At 41.4% G+C, this 25299-nt stretch overlaps 3 protein-coding genes across 4 annotated transcripts; 2 read left to right on the forward strand and 1 right to left on the reverse strand.

Annotated features, from left to right (window-relative positions):
• Positions 1-3256: 3256 nt before the first annotated feature.
• Positions 3257-13410, reverse strand: LOC119650223 (spliceosome-associated protein CWC27 homolog). The gene is made up of 7 exons (XM_038052800.1): positions 13296-13410; positions 13092-13242; positions 12636-13029; positions 4305-4459; positions 4025-4244; positions 3629-3826; positions 3257-3568 (listed from the first exon to the last, which is right to left on the reverse strand). The coding sequence occupies exons 1-7, from the start codon at positions 13335-13337 to the stop codon at positions 3268-3270; spliced, it is 1461 nt and encodes a 486-aa protein (XP_037908728.1). The 5' UTR covers positions 13338-13410; the 3' UTR covers positions 3257-3267.
• Positions 13411-13719: 309 nt separating this feature from the next.
• LOC119650073 (protein CLP1 homolog) lies at positions 13720-15820 on the forward strand. Its single transcript, XM_038052571.1, has 6 exons — positions 13720-13910; positions 13969-14521; positions 14607-14797; positions 14859-15038; positions 15153-15286; positions 15550-15820. Exons 1-6 carry the CDS (start codon positions 13812-13814, stop codon positions 15659-15661), a joined length of 1269 nt encoding a protein of 422 aa, XP_037908499.1. The 5' UTR covers positions 13720-13811; the 3' UTR covers positions 15662-15820.
• A 7915-nt stretch (positions 15821-23735) lies between these two features.
• Positions 23736-25021, forward strand: LOC119649284 (phospholipid scramblase 1-like). Of its 2 annotated transcripts, none has more exons than XM_038051375.1 (3): positions 23736-24368; positions 24658-24816; positions 24874-25021. In XM_038051375.1, exons 1-3 carry the CDS (start codon positions 23949-23951, stop codon positions 24892-24894), a joined length of 600 nt encoding a protein of 199 aa, XP_037907303.1. In that variant the 5' UTR covers positions 23736-23948; the 3' UTR covers positions 24895-25021. The 2 variants fall into 2 exon arrangements, with proteins under 2 accessions (XP_037907303.1, XP_037907304.1); XM_038051376.1 differs by having other exon boundaries at positions 23736-24083.
• Positions 25022-25299: the final 278 nt, after the last annotated feature.

The following is a 25299-nucleotide window of genomic DNA, read 5'->3' on the forward strand; positions in this document are numbered from 1 at the left end:
GTTATTGATTTCTCCGAATTGCCCCTCTTGCTTAAAGCACTCCAAATAGAACTCTGTTAGCACTGCCGAAAGCTGACTCGATATCGATGAAGAGTAACTGAAGCGGGGATTTGAACTACCGACAATAATCCAAGAGGTGTTTATATTGGGAAACTGGACTGCTCTCTATCGAGAGCTCTTGGATGCTATCTAGGACTATTTCTCTCACTCACTGGGAAAGATCTTAAATTTTCTGGATTTGCCGATGAGGGGAGCAGTAACACTACAGCAACCGCAGGCGCTGCCAGAAACATTCCCACGAAGCCACCATCAAGTTTGTTTCCATTGATGGCGGAGATGGTTTCACTTTAATTTGGAAGAGCAATTCGTATCCGCATATCCAGGTAGCCTGGAGTGAACCGGATCTTACGATGCCTCTTAGGAACGTGGCTGATAACTGCGTAAGCGATAAGAGTAGTCCAATTTTCATCAATATTCTCCAGTGAGCGAGATGTCTGTCATCCAACCAGAAAAGTACTTTTCCTACGGACGGATCACCAAAGCTTGCATGTGTTCTGTAGCGTGATTTCATTTAAGTATACTGTACTTCGTGAATGTAAACATTGAATAATGGATACTAGACACTCTTACAGGTCTTACCTCCTAGGAAGAGGATGGGGAGGGGGCTCCATAGGTCCACGGAATGAAGGGGATGGCAACGGATAGTTTCCCTTTTTACCTGTACTAATGAAGGGACTCATTACCAAGTATGCAAATCGTATATTCACCGACCAGACGAAGCCATCCGGTTGAAAAATATAAGTTTTGAAGCCGTTTTGGAAGAAATATCATCTATTTACAGGGGCTCTTGTCTAGGGGGAAAAATGGTTTACAGTTGGCACAATCTCTTCAAGAAATGCAGATATTGATTGAAAGGTACCCCCAGGCGGAGACGTTCTGTGGAGGCTGCCAGTACAGACAATTTTGAAAAATCGGAAACCCTAATATGCCCGTTTGACGAAGAAATAGTTTGTACAAATGAATGCAGTACCACCTACAACCATTTTTACAATCCTATATGATTATCTTGGTATGTCCAAAGTAGGCCCAAAATGGATACTGAATATATTCACATCGCATCAGAAACAGCGATGAGTTGTTTTATGTTATGGTGAGTTTTTGAACTTGTGCAGCGTGAATGGAGAGGATATTTTGGACCGAATTGTTACTGGAGATAAAACTTGAATTCTTCATTATGAACTTGAATCTAAACCAGACACTACGCAATGGAAAAAAAGGGCCACTCACCAGAAATCGTCAGTCAGCGGGAAAGCTTATGGCTACAGTTTTTCAGGATTCACAAGGGATTATATTGATCTACAACAAAGGAAAAGGTGTCCCATAACAACGGAGGACTATGCTGGGCTACTTGAAAAATTCAAAAAAGCCCTGAAGAGATACAGCGAATAAGTGGACTAAAGGTGTGCTGCATTTCCAGGATAATGCGCCTGTGCCAAAGGTGCGTGCTGCAAAGGCTGCCGTTTGGGTTTGGATGGAATACTGGATCAATCCACATATAAATTTAGCTCCAAATGATTATTATTTATTCCCGAAAACGAAAACGAGCTTTGGGGAAAGAAAATGACGAACGGTATACAAAATATATATCAATTTTAAATAAGCTTATAATATATTCTTTAAAAATGTCGTTCTCGTCTCGGTGTCTTTTATTATCAACATTACAGGAGGTCGAGACTCTGCCCATCCGAGTAGATGCGGACGTAATGCACAAGCGAATATAATCAAATGACGAATACATTCGAAACCGATGTGGGCGCCCCTCTTGATGCGCTCATCCGCTCCAGGTGCGGTTCGACAGTAGAGGATCCTTCATATACCAAACAACAACTCCCAACTCTACTGCTGATCACGATATTGTCGATCTAGTTATCGAGCAAAGTATTACTGGAACCGAGCTTGATATTCGGATCACCTATCGCGATCACAACGTCACCCTTAGGAACCTTTTCCCGGACCACACTGAATTGCTCGTAAAAGGCCTTCTTTCCTCTGTATCGAAAATCGGTCCGTCTCATTGTACTCAGGCTACAGTAATACAGTGTCGCAAGTGGGAGAAGAGTGCTACCCAGAATCCCATCTTCTTACCTCGCTTAACCTGAAATTCCCTTAGAAGTTGGAGAAAGCAAACAGTTTGGGAGCCTGAAAACTGGTTTCGAAGTTCGTTCGCACATTCCATGATACAATCGCAAATCGAAGGCGTAGCCAAAAATTCATAGCCGCAACATGAGTCCGCCTCCGAAGCGTCGTTTTTATTTGGAGAAACAGTCCGTATTCATATGTTTGGTGACTTGCCATTTCATTCAACATAATAAGATTCGCTGTTTGCAGGCTGCTAGCAAAAAATCTCTATTCAGTTTATTTACCTTTTATAAGTAGGGAGTAGATTGAGTGAACTCTCGATTCTCAACTCGCAGAGAAGTCTACTTAGCGGGGCGTCAACTTCCCAGCTATTATACTATTAATCTGACTATAAGGACTCTTCCCCCCTCCACCTCCAAACAATCTAAGTACCGTCAATTGCGACCTTCTAAATAATGTATAACATAGGAAAGAATGAGAAACTATTGATGAACTTGAACTACTATTACGTACTAAATTTAGTATTTTGGGTAGTAAAAGCACAACACTGATGCCTGCACTTTGTGTGAAATTAAAGTAAATAAAAAGAAAGGGAAATGTGTAACAGCTTTCAGGATTTTATTTCTGTAGAGAGGCGAGGGAATGTAAATGTCAAGTCAAAGCCATTTGCTAGTTAAAGTTGATGTTCAGTCGAAAAATAATATTACCACGAACACATGAAAAAGGTACGGAAAAAGTAAAGAGTACTGACCGACGTACATTTTTACGATATCTACCGTACTTGTGGATCAAAGGTCAAAGCTAATTACAATCTAAAAGATTTTGGAGGCAATGTCAACATCGGTGAGAATATTTTTGAGATAATAAACTCATCATCATCATCAACGGCGCAACAACCGGTATCCGGTCTAGACCTGCCTTAATAAGGAATTCCAGACATCTCGGTTTTGCGCTGAGGTCCACCAATTCGAGATGATAAACTCACGGGCCCTAATTAAGTGGTAGCTTCCCCGCGGCTAGACATGATACTGCCCAACTCCCATCAAAAAGAAGGATTCATAAGCATAGCAAATAAAAAATACTCCTTCAAAAATAAAACGGCTATTTAAATAAAAGTATGAGCCTTTATTACACTTTACTCTTTTTTATATCTTTATCGGTAGACCTTGCCTCTCCCCGCTTGCGTTTATTCAATGGGTTTCTGGGATCGAAGACATCGTACCAATCATCAGATTTCGTAGACGCATCTTTTGCAAGAACGGGCACCCTAGTGTCTTCAAAATTAAGTTTATGAGATAACCAATCGTCGGTTTTGATATCCTCTTCAATCATTTTATCGTCGTCTTCTTCATTTTTCTCTGTCGTTTTCTCCTTGAGTGAATCGAGCTTATTACGAAACTTAGAGAGTAATTGAAGTGTAAACTCTTCCCTATGAAAAGAAAACATCTTCAGAGAAAAAGTAAGATAGAAAAATGGTAGAAAACCTTACCTGGCTGATCCCTTCTTTGGAACAGTTTTTTTCAAATGCGCGTATTTGTCCTTCTCATTCAAGTATTCTTTTAATATTTCATTTGATGTTTCTTTTTTCACATCTTTCTCTAATTGTTTGTCGATTAAGTCGTCTTTAGCCTTTCGTTCTTGTTTATATTGTTTCTTTAGCGAGACGATTTCTTGTCGAATTTCTTCCCTGGAATGTATAAAAATGCTTGATATATGTTGATGTGATGTGATTCTAAATTAAGTGAAGAGTTCGTTCAAGACCAGTATTTTTGTCGGCCCATTCTCAAAAGTAGTATCCTAAGAAGCACTGAGTCATTTTAAATTAAGATATATTTTGGATATCGACCAATACTTTCGACAAAACTGTCGGTCATAGGTTACTCACGCCTTTTTCTTCTGTTTTTCTTTTTTCTCTTGCTCAATTGTCTTGAAATAATCATCATCATCCTCATCTGATTCGCCTTCCTTCTTTGCGTCCTTTTTCTTAGTCTTGTCATCTTTGGATGTTTTTTTCGAGCTTAATTTATCTTTAATGCGAGCAGCAGTCTCTTGGACATTTTCCTCATCTTCTGAAGACTTATCGTACTTTTCAATGTCAGATTCAGCTATAGTTACAGAGAAAGTGAATTTTACTAGTGAAAAAAATATTTAATTTTGCTGCATACTTCTCTTTTTTAAATCACCCGTCTCCTTACTCAGCTTGGGATCGTCAAGAACATCATGAGTGGACTTTGCTTTACCAGCGTTTTTCTTTACAAAGTCATTTGTTTGATCTTCGTCTTCTTCAGCTTCCTCCCCGAAAGATAGCAATCCAAAGTTTCTGGAAAATGTAACAAATATACATAAAGGAAACAGATCCTTAAAAATTAAGTTAAGATTATTTATGATAAGAGTAAAAATTCTAATTGAGGAAGTTAAATTCATCTCTGGATTGTTTTATTATAATCTCTGGGACTTGAAAGGTTTATGCAACCCTCGGGGTCACCAAGCCAGGTACGCGGTACATCAATCGAGATACTTAGCTTTGGAATGACGATGTTGAAATGAAGGTCCGTGAAAAAAGCGCCTCTACCAAAAGTTTCTCGACGAAAAAACGCTGGCTAATTGGCAAATTTATAAGAATGCCAACCGGGAAGCAAAAAAAGCGATTGCTGTCACCCGAGCGTCCCATTACAAAAATTTTTACCATAAACTGGACACTCGGAATGGCGAGAGAGATCTGTATCGACTTGCCAAAATCCGAAACGTCGCACACAGGATATGGAATATTTCTGTTGCATTAATGACATGAACGGTACTTTGCTTACCAACTGTCGAATCGCAATAGATGGCGAGAATATTTCGAGCAAATTTCAACTGTATAATTTGCTCATCCTCCACTTCCAGAATTATTGCAGACATTTGGAGCAGTTCCACCTGTTAGCGCAACTCCCACGTACTCGAGGAGGGCGATCAGACCCGAGTCTGCAAGGGACTCATCTGAAATGGCTTCGGCCACGAAGCCTCACCGGAGGGTATCTGGTACCATGGAAACCGGGATGGCGGATGGAGGATGCGCTCTCGGCCCGGTTATTTGCGGTTGGCCGCCCTAGTGGGAGTTTCATGGTGGTTGTGGTTATGTCTACATCGCGGGCAGAGCTCCTTGCAGCTCGAGCGTGGAGTTGCGCTGTACAACTCGTGTGCCGTACTCCTTAGTTGCGGCAGAGGTGTTAGATAGGCCTCGCATCCACTAGTATGAATGCTGAGCCTGCACTCAGTATAAACCAGGTCCGCTGCGCTTGCATGGCGGGGCTCTGATTGTAGTCTCAAAATCAATCCGTGTCCGAAGAGGACCGGGGGATTATGCTTTCACGGCAGGTACTCACGTTAAACCCCCAGGACTTTCATGTCAGCGCAACTGAAGTCTAGGAAGTAATAAAACGAATGAAATCGAGGAAAGCCACAGAACCTGATGACATCGCATCTGAGCTCTGGAAAGCAAAGAGCTTGGACCCAACACTGTGGCTCAGTGAATTCTTTAATCAGGGTTTTCAGGAAGGTAGAACCCCATCTGACTGGCAAGAAAGTACCACAGTTCCAATATGGAAAAAGAAAGGTAATCCAGCAGAATGTTCAAATTACCGTCCGATCCGATCCGATCGATTCTTCACAACCGTATTCGCAAAATCATTGAAATAACCGTGAATCTAGCCGGATTTGCAAGAACTGTGGAACTACTGACGCAATATACGCTGCGTGGTTACTCATGGAGGAACACCGTGAGAAGCATCACCCTCTTTACATTACACTTCTGGATCTAGAGAAAGCGCCACACGAACTCATCTGGTATGCTCTACGACAACACTTAATGCCAGAAGAACTCGTGCCCCGGGTTCAATTGCTCTACCACGATCCGAAAAGTAGAGTTCGAAGTTTGGCGGATGTATCAAATCCGCTTCGATTCTCTGTTGGTGTTCATCAAGGAAGCGCCCTCTCACCACTCCTTTTTGTTCTTGTTATGGACCAAGTCCACGGGATATCCAACGCCCAGCGCCCTATATACTGTTCCAGCCAGATGATGTTCTCCTAGCGTATAATAGCAAAAATGATCTAGAGCAACTTGTCCAAAAATGGAATAATCGCCTCATGCAACACGGTCTCTGATTGAATCTGAATGAAACTGAGTTTTCGGCGATCGACCCCAGGAAACAGGCTTAATCACTGTCAATGTCAGTCACCTGCTCAGACCTGAGCGATTTTAATATCTCGGGTCAATGCTATCAGCCAATTGAAAACTGCGTTATGAAGTTGCTTCACGCAATAACGCAACCTGGATGAAGTGCCGTTCCACAACTGGTGTTCGTATCAACGAACGTCTCAAATATAAAATTTACCGCAATGTCGTCCGACCTGTCGGGCTCTATGGTTCTGAGTGATGGCCGACTATAAAAGACAATGAACAACGTTTTGCGGTAATGGAGACGAAAATGTTGCGTTGGACTAGTGGAATCACACGTTTCGATCACATCCGAAATGAGGATATCCGCGATCAATATGAGGTTACACCAATCGTGGAAAAACTGCGAAAAAGACGTCCTCGATGGTATGGTCACGTAATTCGCGCTAATGAGAATTTCTGAATATCAAAGGCGATGGTAAGCGACTGAAAGCCCGGCCGAAACAACGGTGAGTTGATACGCTAGATGGGGATTTAAAGGCCTCGCGATTGCATCCAGATCACGCATTTGATAGAGCCAAATGGCAAAACCGATCACGACGAGCCGACCCCGCTTTTGAACGGGACAAAGGCTGAAGAAAAAAAAGAAAGAAGGGCTACCAGCTATTTCGTCTAGTAACATCGGTAGTAGCTCAAACGCTCCCGCACCAATATCTGACCACCTCTATTTTCCTTTCTCACGGAACATGTAATAATGATCAATTAATGGGAATTTGAAAAAACCGTTTGATAATTTTAAAAATATTTTGCTCGAAAATAGAAGATGCGCTGAGTTTAGCAACCATTTGTTACTAGACCATATCGATTAACGGAAATCTCGGTTATTGTTTTTGGAGTGTACGGCTTTAAATGATAACTTCAGATCAAAAGAACTAGTCATAGACTGCACCCCTTACCAAGGTAATGAATTGCTACTTTTTCAAAGAAGATTACTTGAAATTATTGAAGGGTAATGATTATAAATTAATGTAGATAAAATCTTAATTTCTGAATTTTAGGAGGAACTAGCAAACTTTTCGCTGGTATATTAGGGTGATTTATCAGCCTTATTTGATCCCTATCTAACAAATTAGCAATTTAATCTTGCACAGTTGCGATTTTTGATCTTCGTAGATCCTCAAGTTCTTGATGTACCATGGGACTCCGACTCGCTTTGAGGTTTACATAGTTGTAATTTGTTAGCTCTCCACACTTTAAGCTACTGTTCTATTTTTGGCGCATCTGTTGTAGTTATGGTTTGAAGTGAAATTGAGTATAGCCCGAGGCGCAATAACTCTACTTTGGAGGATTTTAGCTCGTAAATTGCGGTTTTGTTCTTTACTCGGAACCTGCATTGGGCAATACATTTTTCTATGGAACAACTGTTTTAGTTTATATAAACTGTTATTTTCCAGAGCATTTAATCTCAAGACGGTTTGTATATTTGCTCAACAGTACCTTGTTTTTCAGGAAATAATTAACAAATATCAAACCCTTTTCGGCATCGCTTTCTGCTTAGGATTATCCTCCCATCGGTAACAACGCCTTGTCATGGTGTGGTAGCCTGTAGTAGTTCATTACGGCACTAAGAGCGCTCACAACGTAAATAAGAAAAATAAAGATTGGAAGGTAGTAAGATTTTACAGATTTCAAATCTACCTGCGATTTTGAGTAATCAAGTCGTAACCAAGACGGCAATTTTGGAAGCTTAACAGATTGATATCTACGGAGAAAGTCTGCATTTAGTGCAGTCTGCCAGAATGAAGAATAAACCTCTTCTCTCTATCCGTGGTATTGTTGCCTAAATCTTCCAGAGAACGGAAAACGGAGGCACCGCAGAAGCAAATTTCTGCCGCAAAACTGAGGGGACTACAGCTTAAATCTTTCCTGTCAGAAGCTTTTCTTCGGCTTCTACCAGGAAAATGCGGAAGAAGTGAAGTTGGTGATGTGGACGGTACTGGTATGTGAGAACAGATCCATGCGGACCGGACATCGCCAGTCTGAGATGGCTGCTAGCCGACGGCAGCAAAAGGGACTCAAGGCGAAACTCCTTGGAGTGAGGACATAGACGAGAGTTTCACTTCTTACATTCGATTTCTCTGGATATTGCTACACCTAGTGGTCCACCTCCTTAGGTGACTAGCGACTCCTTTGGAATTAGAAGCTCGATTCGAACTCTGAATCACACATTTTTAGAGCCCTTTTTCATCCGAGGTAAATGTGGTAAATCAATTTTCTGTTGGAATCGAAAACTGTTAAATTAAGAGAATCGCGATAAAGAGACTTCAAAACTGTGTAGCTTGTGAGTTTTTAAAGAAGATATTTCGGCGAAGTTGTACTCATCGGTTTGCGCTTTCACAAACTCCAGAGTTGAGTCAGTGCAGACTCTCTTCAAAGTCCATCGTACGGGAAAACAGATGATTGAATCGTACCACGAAAATTTACGGTTTCCGCAAACCTTTCAGCATGGAAACGTTGCAAGGATTAGCTGTAACGAAACAGGAGTTGCCACACTATCCTTTGCGCATTTAAAAGCATCCGTTATCAATGGCATTTATCCAGCGATGTTAAAGAAGAGTATAAAACACGTGAAGCGAACGCTGGGAATCCTGCTCCGAGTTATGTGTTTACCCCTTGGTAGGAAGTTAAGGAAATGTACATACTGAGGCCTGAGAAACAAATTAGTTTAACATCATTCTCGAGGGGGCGCTAAGGTCGTGTGATAAAAACTATCATACTTAACAGCGTGAAAAAACTTGTGAGGCTACACAGTAGCAAATAACGAAGCGCTGAGGAATGTATGACTCGTTTGAACTCTATATCTAAGTTCAATACGGTTCGATACCCGGTCAAATAAAATCTCAGATGCCTTAGCAAAAAAGAGGTTAACCTCTCCCATATTGTGACCAAAAGCAGCAATTGGAATGTTAGAACAAGTGGCAAAGTCTAAATATTTTCTTATCAGAATCCAAAAAAGATATTGCTGTTGAAAAATAGGAAGACATGCAGGGATATTTTGGACGCGAGACACTTCCCCACCTATGAGCCCATCAAACATCACATTCTTGGTGTTGATGTATTCTAGTTGCAGCGAGTAGTATCACACCCACTAAGGGAGTTCGTAAGAACCCGGGATATTCCGCAGTAGCATGGAAAAACCGTATTCCACTACGGAGAATTTGAAATGCGGTATGAACAAAATGTATACAAATTTCAATATGAAATAAAGTAATTTGAATATTCAGCTTATCCGTACACATCAAAGGCCCTCAACCTTTAGCAATATCTACATGTGGTTTAGTACATATGATGATGCATGTCAGAAGGAAAATTAAAAATCAGTGTGGACTAAGAGCCTCGTATAATCATTACTCAATGAATAAATTAATATATGAAGTTTCTAATCAACCAAACAGTGAATTGTTATTTAAATAACAATGACTTATAAGGCATTATTACTACATTAATAAAATGAATTATAACATTGGTGACGCCGACGGCAACACGAAAAGTTGGTTCTAAGTTGTTTGACGGAGATAGCACCTGAAACTGAAGTAGCAGAAACTATATCAAAGGAATCTGAAACCGTAGCCTTGCAGGAAGGAAGTTTGCGATGCATCTCTAGAAGAATACAATTTGACAGTGCCAAGAGTCGAGGTAGAACAAGAAATCCTTTTGGAAAGTGAAATTTATTGAAAAGAAAAGGTGGAGCAGAGCAAACCACAGGAAACAGAGGAATTAAATATAAAAGTAGCAAAAAATATATCTAGTGAAGGAGTTCGCTGGTGAAGCCGGCACTACAAGAACTCCGGGATAAATTTTTAATCAAGCAATTTATCGAGCATCATTCGCAAGTTTCGCAAGTTAAGAGCCACTAAGCCTGAAGAATGGACAACCAATAAAGAAGGAGTTACTCAAAGACGAACAGCTGGCGAAGGGCGATGTTGTATTATTTTAAGTATTTTTGTTAACTTGTTACAGACGTTAAGATATTCCGTTGGGTTTTTGTATTCCTATTGGAGTAATTTGCTTCTTGCGATTGATTCAATCTTATTGTTGTGCTGCGGCGCTCCCCTCAAGTTTTTTGTATAAAGTATGTCGCGTGAAAATAAGGCGGTCGCGGGACCTTCTGTCGTTTTAACACTTTCGGTTAAGGTGCCATCAGTCCCTCCAGTGGGGAAAGTTTGAATCTGAGCTTCTGAAGTCCTTCTAGCTTCAGCGACTGCCGGAGGACATGCAGGCCATACTATCGATATTGGCGGCGATTGCGGACAAGAGGGCATCGCGCGAGGTCACCAACATGGGGAAATCGAAGAGGCAAATGACTGGGCTTACGACCAATGTGACCACACTGAAGACGGCGATGAATACTTTGCGTTCGAGAGAGCACGTTTGTCATGCGCCTGAAGCAATGCGATCCGCATTGGACTCAGGCGTGTGCAAGTCTTGGCTTGCGTAGTACTTTTTTGTCGGGTTTTATTTTAGCTGATATCAGTATCCCCATATTAGACGCGAATTTCCGGTGTCACTATGGGTTGCTGCATAGGTGCCTGATTGACCCACGACTTCGTGCACTTCTTCAAAAATACCGCAACATCACTACAGAGCGTACACCAACACTACTGGCTCCGAAATCTTCTCGAGGGTGCGTCCTTTACCAACCCAGAAGCTCACCGTTGCGAGGTATATGCAGAACTTCCAACAGCAGTTGGTCATTTCCACTAAATCTGGTCGCAAAGCAATTGTACCCATCCAAGACTTTGGCGCATTATTTAGCAAACTGTTGTTTTCTCAAATCAAATCCTTCTAGTTCCCGAAGATAATCCCAAGACAGCCATTTACACACCTTTCGGACTCTTCGAGTTCACACAGATGACTTTTGGCGTGTGCAATGCGTTGTTAACCGTCCAGAAAATCGTTCACTTCGTATTATGAAATTTGGACTTCTGTTACGTCTATTTGGATGAGATTCACCGAGTCTAAGCATTTGGCAACCCTCGAGTGCATTTTCCAACGTCTCCTTGGCAATAGTCTAATTGTTAACGTTGAAAATTGCAGACTTCTTCAGCAGCAGGCCAAATGTCTAGGCCTGACGGCACACAACCCGATCCAAACAAGGTGCAAGCGATCGTGAGCTTTCTGCTGCCAAAGACGATCAAAAACCTTAGTTCCTCGGTATGGTAAACTTCTACCGTCGATTCCTGCCCAAAGCCGCTCACCAATAAGCTTTACTTAACACCTTCCTGTCTGGTCCTAAGACCAAAGAATCGCGGAAGGTTATATGGTTTCCAGAAACCGTCGAAGCGTTTAAAACAACCAGGAAATAGCTGGTAGATGCTACAATTTTGGCATTTCCTCAACTAAATGCACCCCTAGCCGTGTTCGTCGATGCCTCAGACATTGCCTTAGGCGCTACTCTTCACCAAAGCAGTTGAATCCCATTCAACGCAGTTACAGTGCCTATGGTCGTGAATTACTAGCCGCGTATCTGATCATCATGAACTTTCGTCTTTCCCTTGAAGGCAGGCCGTTTACCGTGCTCACGAACCATGAGCCTCTGACTTTTGCCTTAAGGTAGAAGCCCGGCAAAGCGTCCCCTCGCCAATTTCGGCACTTAACCTACATCAGCTAGTTTACATCGGACATTCAACATGTGTCCGGTAAAGGCAACTTGGTCACTCATGTTCTCGTTTCGTATCTCGGAGATCAACATCCCAACCGCAATCGATTTTTCGGTAATGTCTGTGGCAGAGAAGGATAACCCAGTTCTTCAGAGCTTTGAGGCGGAGTTTAAGGGGTTCCTCTATCTACTTCGAGACTTCCGAAAAGGGACCTAGGCCATATATTCCGGGAAGTGTTTCGCTCGGTGCACAATCTCACGCACCCCAGCATTCGGACAGCGAACTAATTAGTCTTGTTCAAGAACAAGGAAGTAAATTCTTGGCCGGCAAGCCCAAGACGGTCTTCTTAGGCAGACTGAAGCCTTTCTTCCAGGAGGCAGACGGCACTGGAAGGAAGCGTGAACACCCCGTATTCTGTTTTCTCAAACACGTCGACCAGTTTGATGACATTTGACTACTCTCTCATCGAATATTTGGAAAAGCAGACAGGCGAGATCGAACTGCCGACGACGGCACCAAACTTAGTGTCGTTCAACATATAACAGCGCTAAATCCGACTTCGCTGTTTCCCCCAATTTATTTAAGGTACCGATGCGAAGAACAAACGATAATTTCCACGTGTTGCGTTTGCTACGAAACTCTCAAAAAGGAAACAAAAACGATCTTTTATATATACTTACTTGACTCCCTTTTCCTTGACTTTCTTCTTCGCCTTTTTCTCCTCTTTCTTCAAAACTCGTGGCACAATGTCGCTGAATGGGTTACTAAGTATTTCAGCCTTGATTATCTTCGGAGGGTAGAGCGGCCGTTCATTGTGATCAACGAGTCCATCTTCCAATTTAAGCATATTATAGAGGGTGTCGCCGGTCACCTTACCGAAAAGTGTGTGCTTGTTTTGCAATTCTGGCGTAGGACCCATCGTGAAAAAGAATTGCGACCCATTGTCGTCTTCACTGGAATTAGCCATGGCCACCAAACCACGCCTGCTAAACCGTAGACGTGAATGGAATTCATCTTTGAAAGGTTCTCCGTAAATTGATTCACCGCCACTTCCGTCGCCATTTGGGTCTCCGCCTGGAAAAGGACCGGGATCGAGTATTTATATGAAACATTCGAATTATGCGTTGGCGGTTTACCTTGTGCAATGAACCCTTTGACTATCCGATGAAATATTGTTCCATTGTAGTATCCTTCCATGCATAACTGGATGAAGTTCCTGCAAGCCTTTGGACATTCTCGAGCCCAAAGTTCGATGTCGATGTCACCAACCGAAGTTTTTAGGAGAACCTGAGAGAAAGGATTTAGTCAAATTTACGCTTTTTAATGGGGCTAAGACTCACCTTCCCAGAGGTAGGAGGCTCCTGTATATAAATATTACTCATGCTTCGCTTCTTCCCATAAACAAGACGATGCAAACAAAATGTTTCCCGAAGTTGACATTAATCAACAGCTGATTTTGACAATTCCGTAAACCTTTATTCAGCGGAGTGCAACCTTTTTGATTTCTAAAATAATTTTAAATTTTGTTAAATTACTTGAATATATTTGTATAATCGTGAGTTGGTTCTGAGTTTTTCAGACCAAACTAACTATTGACTAAGGTATTTTTTTTTTGATATATTCCGACCCGAACTGAGGCAGTCAATAATTTATCATGCAGGTGAAAAATATCCAGCATTGACTTTTTTCTCCTATGGTAACACTAATATGTGTTAAGATGACATTTCGCTAAATGTTGAAAATATATTTTGACAAGCGCCATTAGCTACACGTTAGTCGCCGCTTCGTCCTGGATGTGGGTTCATCTATTTAGGTTTTGATTTATATTTCTTCGCCTTTGCTAGCCCTAACAAATAATGTCTGAAGAAGCAGAAAAACCGGTAGAATATAACCTTGAGGCTGATTCAGAGCTTAGATTTGAATTAGAAGCGAAAGGCGAGAAAGTGTTTGTGGAGGTGAGTTAGTAGCAAATCTTTTTCGTTGTCGAAAGATATCAATTCGTTACATTTCCAGCTAAAATCTGGCTTTGCTGAATTATTCGGGACGGAATTAGTAAAAGGGAAAGCCTATGAATTCACAACTGGAGCCAAAGTAGCAATTTTTACTTATCATGGTTGCGTGCTGGAGGTTAAAGGGAAGACTGATGTCCTGTACGTGGCCAAGGAGACTCCCATGGTCCAATATATAAATTGTCATGCAGCCTTGGAGCAGATGCGTGAGATTGCAGAAGAGAAGAATGTACAGGGTCCCATTGTTATGGTGGTTGGACCGATGGACGTCGGGAAAACAACTTTGTGTCGAATATTCCTGAATTACGCGGTCCGCGTTGGGCGCCGACCGATGTTTGTTGATTTGGATATCGGCCAGGGCTGCATATCTATCCCAGGAACTATTGGCGCGATACTGGTCGAAAGGCCTGCAAGTCTCGAGGAAGGATTCTCACAGCAAGCTCCGTTAGTCTACCACCTAGGTCACAAGTCACCTTCAAGTAATGATGCCTTGTATAGGATTATAATATCGAAAATGGCTGAGGTGACCCTGGAGGCATTGCAAGCCAATAAGAAAAGTAAGAACAACAATCAAGAGGAATAATTCCTTATTAACTCCCCTAGATCGGGATATCTAACCACGAAGTATAATTTCGATTACAGCAAAAGCATCAGGAATGATAATCAACACTTGCGGTTGGGTGAAAGGCGGAGGCTATAGACACTTACTACACGCTGCACAGGCATTCGAAGTTGGCGCTATCTTCGTCCTAGATCAGGAGAGGTTGTACAACGAATTACTCCGTGATATTCCGGCTTTTGTTAAAGTTGTTCTTCTACCCAAAAGTGGTGGCGTAAGTGTGAAAATTTATTTGACCAAAATCCATGAAAATTAACGTGGAGGATCTATTCTAGGTGGTGGAACGATCTGGCGCTAGTCGAGCTGAAGCGCGTGATATTAGGATAAAGGAGTATTTTTATGGCCACCGGTCGCCACTTTACCCCCATTCGTTCGACGTGAAATGGTCGGATTTAAAAATATATAAAATTGGTGCGCCGGCTCTACCTGACTCGTGTATGCCTTTAGGAATGAAGGTGAGCTAGATCACTTCTAAGGAGCTGACTCTATCCGTCTCAAATCGGGAACTGCCTCAAAAATATTGTCAAATATGAAGATTTAAAATAATTTCATCTGATTTGCTTTCACAGGCTGAGGATAATATGACAAAACTCGTAGCTGTCCAACCTGGACCCAATCTGCTGCATCATATCTTGGCTGTGAGCTTTGCAGAATCAATCGAAGATGACGTGATACAGACGAATGTTGCTGGTTTCATCTGTGTGTAAGTATTGTGACAGAATGGCGGTAGTATCTATCGTACTCCGGACACGACTCGGATGCTTTCAGTCCAGCCTTGGCTTGGTAATGGCTGTTTCTGCTTCTCAGTTGCAGCATTGTAGAGTTGCTTCGTCAAAATAAAAATGAAGAACAAAGATAGATTATATGGCTACCCTTTAAGACCACAGAAATGAGAAAGGAGCATTTAACTCCGCCGAATAATTTAATAATTCTCATAAATAAATGCAAAATATTTTTTCCTTTCAGGACGCACGTGGATTGTGATCGACAAACTATTACCGTTCTATCACCGCAGCCGCGGCCCTTACCAAATGTCATACTGCTTCTTTCAGAGTTACAATTTATGGACACTCATTAGCTTTAACTCGTTTACGAGTTTTGTTGTGTTTCTCAATAACTTTTGTTAAGTTAAACGACTTCAACGGAGGACATATTTTTAGTGTAAAGGATTTTTTTAAGACTGTATATATATGAATTTTACTATTTTTCTAAGGAATAAATACGAGTTTTTATTCTATTTTAATTCTTTTAATTCTTCATGGAAATAACAATCATTTATAGAGGTCAGGGGCCTAGAAAGAAAAATTCGGGTCTGGGATGAAAATTATGAAAATTATCTCTTTACTTCAGTAAAATCTCTATTTCTGGTTCCGGGAGGAACCACCCTCTTTCTCCATTTCTCTCGTTAAGCCTGCTCAAGATATATTAACTACTTTCACAGTTCGTTAGTCACCATGGATCCGACCCTTGTGATAATTTGACACAAATTTCCAATTGAAAATTCTATAGTTCTACTGTTTCTTAATGAATTTGAATATGTTTTCGAGCTAGTGAGACTGTTAAATAAAAGGTAATGAAAGGGACCGCCGTGAACTATTGCTTTACGAGGGCGTTTTACTTTACGCTACCATGATCAAATCACGCCTACGTCGCGCTTTCCAACTCGGTCCATTCCCTGGAACTTCGTGACTATTACTTCGTTTATCGCTCTCAATTCAGTTTCCGACCACAACATCTTTACGAGATTACGGAATCGCGAATTTCGGGTTCTCCGGTGGAGCGGGCCAGTCGGGAGACTAATCGGATGCATTGCAGATACTTCCTTTAACAATTGCGGCTCATAAGGAACTCTATGTTTTTGCTCCAAACATGAGATTAGTGTATAGGTCCAGGCATTTTTCAGAGTTATTTCACCGTTACTGCCATTTCCTGCATAGTAAAGGTGCGCGAAACACTACCTTATTAAGTAATGTGATATCACATCGACGATCAAAGGGGGAGAGTAATTTCCAGGTCGAATCGTGGATTGATACCCATGATTGAGCACATAATCCGCAAAAAACCTGCTAAACCAATACCAACAGCTCTACTACCAAACCTTATCTCCACCTCCAAGCTGGGTGTTTTTTCTTAATGAAAAAAATGCAGACGAAGAAAGATGGAGGCGTGCCTCGCTCCTAAGAACTCTATCAATTGATCCTCTAGGTTGGGGGTTGGATAGGGTTAAGAACCCAACACCAACAATTGAAGTAATGGAGCCACGAAAGGAGCCTCGGACTGGCCGGAGTCTACAATGACAGACGCAACAGCGACTAATGATATACGCATTTTCTCATGCATCGTGCGCTCCCTGTACAGAAAAGGAGCTGATAAGCATCTAGCTAATACCCTGTCCAAATGCTAATGTAAGTGAGAGAGGCACCATCCTCTTCAATTCCACCCAGTTACTGGCCTATGCCGGAGATATTGATATTATGGGAAGGGCAACCCGAGATGTAAAGTCCTCTTTCATCCAGATCGAGTAGGCGGCGTAAGATCTTGGGCTGCTCATTAATGAAGGCAAGACGAAGTGCATGGTAGCAATGTTAGCAGCAAAACCCAAAGAAACAATAAGAGCAAATAGCACTGGTCAAATGAGAGCAATGAAGATAGGAAACATTTCTATGTAGTGTCGAAAATCACAACCGGTAGCAGTTGCAACGAGGAAATTCGCGCACGCTTGCTGCCAGCTAACGTCTGACCATAAGGTCAAAGCTCTTACTGCATAAAAGTATGATCTTGCCAGTCCTCATGTATTCTTCGAAGAATTGGGTTCTTAGTACGAAAAATTGCAAACTATTGGCCACGTTCGAGAGAAGAATTCTTCGAAGAATTTTTGGTCCTCTACAGGAGGATAGATGATTCCGTAGCTTGTATAACGACGAAATTTATGAGCGATAACACGCCTGTCTGGTTGTGGATAAAATCTGATTCAATACGTTGTTACAAAGCAATATCACAAACATCACCTTTCATTACTCTCACGGTACATATATGTTATATCATCAACATCAAATATTAACACTCGGCAACCGATATTACCAAATATTACTTACCACTAGAGTGATTTGCCCTGCATTTTAAAATGAACCTTTCATTTAAAAGAAGAAAAAAGATCGCATAAAATATTTTAGATAGTACGACATTTTCGCATGAAAAAAACAGGGAATCATAATTTTAGCAAACCAGCATTGCTTCTCATAGAAGTTATGGTTGCTTGGTATAATCAAAAGTTTGTCCATCACGCACAGTATCGAAATCTTGAACACCAAAAATAATGGAGAGAAGATTCGCAACCGATAGTCGGCACTCGACAGTCCCCTCGGCCATTTGTACTAGCAAATATTACGACATAAATTAAAATAAACGATAAAAGGATAAAATTACGAATCAATTCCACCAGGTCGAGCTTAAACATTTGTAACCATGATTTGATGGCATGAAGAGTACTATCTCGATCGGGTCATCTGCAAAATCAGTCAATGTTGCTCTGGCACGTGAAGGTAAAGCATCCTTCCATACATGATTTTCTACAGCAAGGGCTCCAATATGGAACTTAGAGGAACGCCTGCCGGCGCAATGGATTCTTTCAACCCGTAGTGCTCCTCCTACCGAAAAAGCCTTCCCGAGAGCTAAATTAACGGCGCTAAACGACCAGACCAGATTATAATGGTGGGCTTAATCTCCCATTTAGTGTTCCACCACCCAAAATTTGCCAACGGCCAACACTAAATCTACAACCATTGCTATTGCATCGAACGGACTCACCGAAACGGATAGGTTACCCGCTAACTCGATGAACGGCAGTAGTTCGTTGTATATCATCCTCTCCAACATCTCCCCCATAGTGTCTAAAAGACAAATAAGGCGATGTGAATTGGATATGGCGGATGGTTTTTGGGGTTGGCGAAGATTTCGGTATTCCTCCCTCCGCGGCTGATGATCCGCCTTCGACGTTGCCCTTTGACAAAGTCCCTTTGCTCACGGAGAAGATGATCTCAACATCGAGATTTCCTGGTTCCACAAGTGGTTTGGTTTTCTACTGGGGTGCAAATACCGTGGGTGTTTCGGGTGTCCTCCTATTAAGCTATTCCAGATTGTCTACTTCCAGTGTGTCCTCTGATGACCCTTTATCTGTTTCCAACGTCGGGGAGGGGACGAAATGCACAAAGTTGTAATGCCTGAGGAAAGGAATGGGTCCCACGAGGAGGATGTAAGTCGTGACGAAAGATCTAAGAAAGGTCAGGCTTCAGCAATCAGCGGTAAAAACGCTACGAAAAGTCTATGATGGAGCGGAGACTGACAATACCAACCTTCCAAAGTAGGAAGTACTCAAACTATTGGGAGAGTGAAAATAGGTTAGTTTATGTGTCGGCTTAGGGAGCAAGATGCATCAATCTTGCCGACTTCGGTCATATAGCGAAAACATGTTCTAATGCGGATGGAACGCCGAAGCATATCAGTAAGGATTGCCGTCAACGCAAATCACAGATACAAATTAACCTTAACCAATGCAAGGTGGCGCAGAAGTTACCTTCACAGATAATCCGGGAGAGAGACATCGATATGGACGTAATTAGCAAACTAAATCGGAATCACAGTGATGGTGATGACCCAGAGACCAGGCCTTTTAAGAAATAATGCAACATTCAGAATCGTAAGTGTGAAGGCGAAGGAAACCATATGTAAGGCTGCTATGCTCCGCCTAGTGCTATACTTTTCGAATATGAGTAGATGCTAATTTCCCTGGGGATGGGTGCGGAAAGACGTAAAGTGGAAGTCTTAGCAGCAGACTTTAATGCATGGGCCTTTTAATGGGACAATTGGGCAACGAATCTTAGGGGTGAAATGTTCTGCTCGAAGAATTCGCGGTGTTGAATATGGTATGCGCGAATGTTGCGAACTCACACGCTTTCCAAAAAAGAAGCTTGCGATCTGTAACAAACCAGACATACTTGGACACCACGGTAGCCAGGAAACTGGTTTGGAATGTTAGGGATGACTACAATCACATAAACTTCAAACCACCTATATGGAGATCAGAAGGAGTTATCGCCGGTAATAACTGATCAGATACTTACACTAATTCACTTCGGAATAGTTCTTCGGCCATTTCTCTGGTAATGTTGTCGTGCTTTGTAGTAATCCTGGTTTCATTTACTTTGCTTAACAATGCAGTTATTGAGGGGCGAACAGTGGACCACAGAGTGGATTGAAACCAATATGGTCCCCTCAACGAGTAAGTTTAAAAACCACAAACGGCTTTAGGATTAAAACAGGCCTCAGCAGCATACGACAGACTAAAACCTGTGCTTTTAGAGCTAAACAAGAGGGGAACATCGGAGATCAGCAAGAAAGACAGAAATACTGCCTCGAAATCTAATCTAGAACAAAAGATGGAGGAAGCTTCCAGTAGGTCAAGAGCGAAGATAGTGGCCAGAAGGTCTTGTGTTAGCTATGCTAGAACAGTCAAACATATTAGACTAACTATTCTCCCCAAGCCATATTTAGAACTAACACTACCAGAGACATTTTAAAAGTTTATCGTCAAGCAGATGTATAATAGGTGAATAAATACGCTTCCGATCAGATATGACACTGGTCGATTGTGATGGAGGGCAACAGAAAACGGTTTAGGAGCACAGTCCCTAAATTGACAGACTAGGGGGAACCAAAACTGTCTAAATGTGCTGGGGACAATATATCAGAAGTATGATGATTGCTCAAATTTGCAGGTAAGTTTAAAGTATTGTTACAATGATACATATTGACATTTAGATAAGAAATCGATTTTGAAATTTCTTTCAAATTCAAGCAGTTATATCTTCGAAATAATGATGACCTTTGCAATTCAAAAAATATCCATTAATAAGAAATTTAATGTAGTTTCCGAAAATAGTATCTGGGATTAAATAACTGAGGGAGCGGGAAATTGTGATTTTTTTAGGAAGGTCAAGCTTTTTGACACTATTCACGAAAAACGGTATAACTCTGTAACGATAAAAGATTCGATGGACCAATTTTCCTCAAAAAAGTGGTACTATCCAACATTAAAATCTGTACCATCATAAACGGGACACACTGTATAGTCGCAAAACACGAGAAGGGTGTGAATTCTATCCAAGTGTAAACCACCAATACTATGAGCCTAAGTTACGTCAAAGGTAGATTTTTGCTTGGGATATGAGGAATCCTAAGGCCACATCTACTTTATGTTGGACCGAACTAAATAGACTTGCACGTTTTATGGTCCACGGACGTTTGGAGCATAGCACCCAAGCCCCCCCCCCCCCCCACGAGGCGATTAACTAGAAAATGAAAATCATGCTTTTGAAATATTGTCCTAGATCGATATAGTATCTCAGTGCCTTAGTATAATAAATTGAAAAAAGGGTAAATCCGTTAGAAAATCTTCCAAGATACCTTAAGAAGTTGCGAAGAGTACGGAAGTCGGAATGTCAGAAGTAAGTAAGGAGGTAAAACTGCTAGATATAGATATATAGGAGAAGTTGGACGAGCTCGAGCTGAATCTACTAAAGTTCAACACAAACACCGCCAGAGGAGAAAGATGATATTTTGACATTGGAAAAACGGTGAAGTGAAAGCTCAGTACTCAAATATCCCAAATAAACCTTCAGTTTTCAAGTATGACGTCGGAATAGTGCTGACTCAAGAACTCTGGGTGTATGGGGGACAGATTCATCACTTACTAATAGGAGGCATGTAGGCAATTTGGAATAACTCGTTTCAAACGAAGACCATGCATCATCCTAAAATTCAATTTCATCATCATCAACAGCGTTTAGGTTTTCTTTCATAAAAAAACTTCAGACGTCCCGACTTGCGCCGGGGTTCATCAGTTCGAAATCTACAAAAGTTGTTTGGCGTCTTGACCGCCGCCATCGCTTCATCTGAGATAGAATCTGCCACTATTTGTACTATGCCATGGAATTCTTTGGCTTAAAAATCATAAGTCGCCAAGAGCCGATGGAATTACAGTCGAATTGGTTGAATATGGAGGCGGCCAATTACACCAAGCGGTTCATCAACTTATGCTTAACGTTTGGAACAGCGAATCAATGCTGATAGGGGTATCACGCTGCTGAGTACCATCTATAAGATATTCTCCGCTATCTTGCTAAGCCGGATAGCCCTATACGCCCAGAACATCATTGGCCCATACTAAAGAGGCTTCACTCCAGGCAAATCAGCAACAGATCAGATTTTCTCTCTGCGGCAAGCGATGGAAAAACTGTTGGAATATGGACATCAGTTGCACCATCTTTTCATCGACTTTAAAGCCGCCTATAACAGCATAGCCAGGCTGAAACTGTACACGACTATAAGAGAATTCAGTATCCCAACGAAGTTGATAAAACTGATAACGATTGTATGAGGCCAAATAAAAGCAAGAAGATCACTCTCGACACCATTCAACATCAACAACGGTCTAAACCACCCTACCATGCATCCTCTTTAACCTGGCCCTGGAAAATTAATAAGTGGTGCTGATGTAAATGCGATAGGCACTATCCTTTTTAAGTTCACCAACTACAGGCTGCACATCAATGAAGGCAAAACGAAATATATGGTGGCAACGTCAGCACCAAAAAACAATCAACCAACATCATCAAATAGTACTGGTCAAACGAGAAGAATAAAGATATTAGACTACAACTTTGAGACCGTTGAAAATTTCTCCTATCTAGGGCCGAAAATCACATGATGACGGTTATTGGCAGCCAACAGAGACTATTTCAGTTTACAAAAACTGTTTCACTCGAAACGTCTCACCATAAGGTCAAAGCTCTTACTCTCCAAAATAATGAACTTATCAATCCTCATGTATTCCTCGGAGACTTGGGTTCTTAGAAAGAAAAATTGCGAACTCTTGGCCGCGTTCGAGAGAAAAATCCTCCGAAGAATTTTTGGCCCCTACATAAGGATGGATGATTTCGTAGCCTACATAACTACAAAATCTATGAGCGATACCATGACCGTCTGGTTGTGGATAAAATCCGGCTCAACGGGTTGCGGTGGGCGGGTCACCTAATCCGTATGGATGAAGATGATCCAGCCCGAAAAGTCTATAAGGGCAATATCTATGGCAGAAAAAGAAGACGAGGTAGGCCCTGCCAGACATCTTTTAGGAATATCGAATTAGTAGACCTCGGCGCAAAACCGGGGTGTCTGGAGGTCCTTATTATTAAGGCAGACCCAGATCAGACACCTGTTGTTCTCTCGGTGGTGATGATAATGAGTAATTGCCCTTATAGAATTTTCGGGCTAGATCCTTCCTAATTGAGTTAGGCCGAAAAGTCCTCTGGATATGCATATAGCGCTGGGTTGTCGTAGCGGAATGTCGCGGTTCAAATTTCACTGATGGCAGAGGAATTTGTTATCCTGACTGGATGTCGGATATCAGTCGACTCAGCTATGAGTGAGTACCTGAGTCAAATCGGGTTAATAATCATGGGCGAGCGCAATGCTGATCATATTGTCTCTTACAAGGTTTAATCCTGTAGTGTACCGTTACGGTTTTGAATGAAGTGCTCTAAGCCACTTCCCGCTCCAGATAAAAATGGAGTGTCACGCCAACGATTATTGTTGTTGTTTTACAGATCCACATCAGAAAAAAATTGGGGATCGCCCCAAAAATACCACGCTGGATATATGCTGCCAATTTCAGCCGAGCAGTCAAGAAGTTGAATAAACTTTAAAGCCTTATTTGTGTGTGTGTTACTGGGGCTATGAAATCATGCTGGATGACATTCCTCTTAGGATTGGTTTGATAATTTGTAAGATATTAGTGAGGCCGAGCTTCCGATGAACTATAGGAGGCAGAACATTACAAACTAGGGATATCTAGATTGCCTGTAGATTCTGTGGGGAAGGTACGGTTCTTGTCCAAAGCAGCAAAATAGGAAAAAGGAGGAATAGGAAAATAACTAATACCAGGTGTAAAGCTAAAATACCTAGAAATGATTTATAGAACTGGTTAATATACTATAGTAATAATATGGAGACATACTATGCCCATTGAAGGGGCGCAATAATTCTTCAGGGCGCAGTTAAAACTCCCTCGATTGTTATCATTGTCATCCAGATGACAATCCATATCAATGCCATTTTTTAGCAAATTCTTGTCAAATTTTAAATTTGCTTTAGAACAAAGTATTTTCTAATTTGTTCTTGAATTATTTAGAGCTTTTATTATGTATTTGGAGGCTTATGAAAATTGGCATTAGACTCTTTGGATTCAAATCCCATGGTGTCGATATTGAACCGAAAAGAAACCCATCAATAGGCCAGAAGGAAGTTTTGGAATGTCTACGCTTGGCCTCAGTCAATTTTCCTCCAGTAATGAAATGATTCTCGAGCAACAAAGCGTCAGATGTTGTCCGAGGATTAAGAAGGAGTACCTTGTGAAAAACCTGGCAATGGAAAACATCTTTTCTCTGGTAGGAAACGATCGATGGTATTCTCTCTTTTTGTGTTGCCAAAAGACCGAAATACGATTATTAGATGGAGAGAATGAAATAGTTCGGTTTGTCAATAAAACGGAGTGTTGCAGAAAAACCATTGGCGTCTATCTTCCTCCAAACAACTTCATCGGCAAAGTTAAGGAGAAGCTGAATCCCTTCCGGACCAAACTGGTTGTAAAAAACCGAAATGGAGTCGTTTTTCTAAGAATTCGTGGACCAGTGCATATAGCGAATATAATTTCACCGATAAGTGAGTATGAGGTAAATATAGCATGACAAGTGGTAAGGAAAATGAGGAAAACAGCATGTGGTTTTTGGTAATCTGGAAGTCCGATAAACGCAGTAAACTACGATTCTCACAACTAAAAACGTTTTCTGTTTAGGCTTGATGTGAACGACGTTGGTCAGGTCAGCTTATCTGGCACCATTAATTTTTTGTCCGCAATATGCCCTAAATGTCGGGTAAACCATTCATGAAAAGATGGATGAGGGCATCCAGATTGCTTAAATATTAAATGAATAACTGAGATTGGTATTTTCTTTTTACAAGATTTTTTCAGAAAAAGGTGAAAAAGTAGGAAGCATTACAAGGCACTGGACAGGGTTCGTACGGGAAAGACTTCTTCATCTTCACGCCTATAGCATTAGTTTTCCGTACGAAGCAGACATCGAAACAAAATCTATTTTGCTAGCTGCAGCCTTGCTGATTGTAAGTATCGATATCTACAATTTTATTGGAACATTTGAAGGATTCCACTTTTTTTAGGACTTGCTCCTTTCAAAATGATTACGTGATTAAACTGGAAAATCTTAAAACACTTTTACTTTTAAATGTCTGCGTTGTCAATTTTTGATAGGATCAGGATACTTATTTTGTTATCTTTTGAAATAAAAGTAAATATTTTGCAAAATAATCTGGCAGTCATTTTATGTGCATACGTATATTAGCGCCATGTTGTTAATGCTCACCATTGCTGCTGGTTCACTAAAATGAGCTCCTTGCTAGTCTTTCCGAGAAGTTTATACTCCCGATTTACTATTCTACGTCGCGTGTTTCAAAACCAACCAATCATCGGCCACTCTCGGATGGATGGTATAACCAGCAGTGGATTTGCAACCTTTTTTTTAATTGTGATTTGTCCATGGTACCTGGCCCACATGATCATGTAGTTCCATACTTGAAATTGCGTCG

Source organism: Hermetia illucens, chromosome 2, assembly GCF_905115235.1.
Source record: "Hermetia illucens chromosome 2, iHerIll2.2.curated.20191125, whole genome shotgun sequence".
Taxonomy (NCBI): domain Eukaryota; kingdom Metazoa; phylum Arthropoda; class Insecta; order Diptera; family Stratiomyidae; genus Hermetia; species Hermetia illucens.

Excerpts from the sequence above, each read along its gene's own strand:
- LOC119649284 (XM_038051375.1), top strand. The coding sequence starts at position 23,949 with ATGTCTACGCTTGGCCTCAGTCAATTTTCCTCCAGTAATGAAATGATT. Across the intron at positions 24,369-24,657 it reads CACCGATAAGTGAGTATGAG|ATTTTTTCAGAAAAAGGTGA; the intron begins GTAAATATAGCA and ends TCTTTTTACAAG. Across the intron at positions 24,817-24,873 it reads TAGCTGCAGCCTTGCTGATT|GACTTGCTCCTTTCAAAATG; the intron begins GTAAGTATCGAT and ends CACTTTTTTTAG.
- LOC119650073 (XM_038052571.1), top strand. The coding sequence starts at position 13,812 with ATGTCTGAAGAAGCAGAAAAACCGGTAGAATATAACCTTGAGGCTGAT. Across the intron at positions 14,798-14,858 it reads TTCTACCCAAAAGTGGTGGC|GTGGTGGAACGATCTGGCGC; the intron begins GTAAGTGTGAAA and ends GATCTATTCTAG. Across the intron at positions 15,287-15,549 it reads GTTGCTGGTTTCATCTGTGT|GACGCACGTGGATTGTGATC; the intron begins GTAAGTATTGTG and ends TTTTCCTTTCAG.
- LOC119650223 (XM_038052800.1), bottom strand. The coding sequence starts at position 13,337 with ATGAGTAATATTTATATACAGGAGCCTCCTACCTCTGGGAAG. Across the intron at positions 3,827-4,024 it reads GAAAAACAGAAGAAAAAGGC|GGAAGAAATTCGACAAGAAA; the intron begins GTGAGTAACCTA and ends TATACATTCCAG. Across the intron at positions 3,569-3,628 it reads CCAAAGAAGGGATCAGCCAG|GGAAGAGTTTACACTTCAAT; the intron begins GTAAGGTTTTCT and ends TTCTTTTCATAG.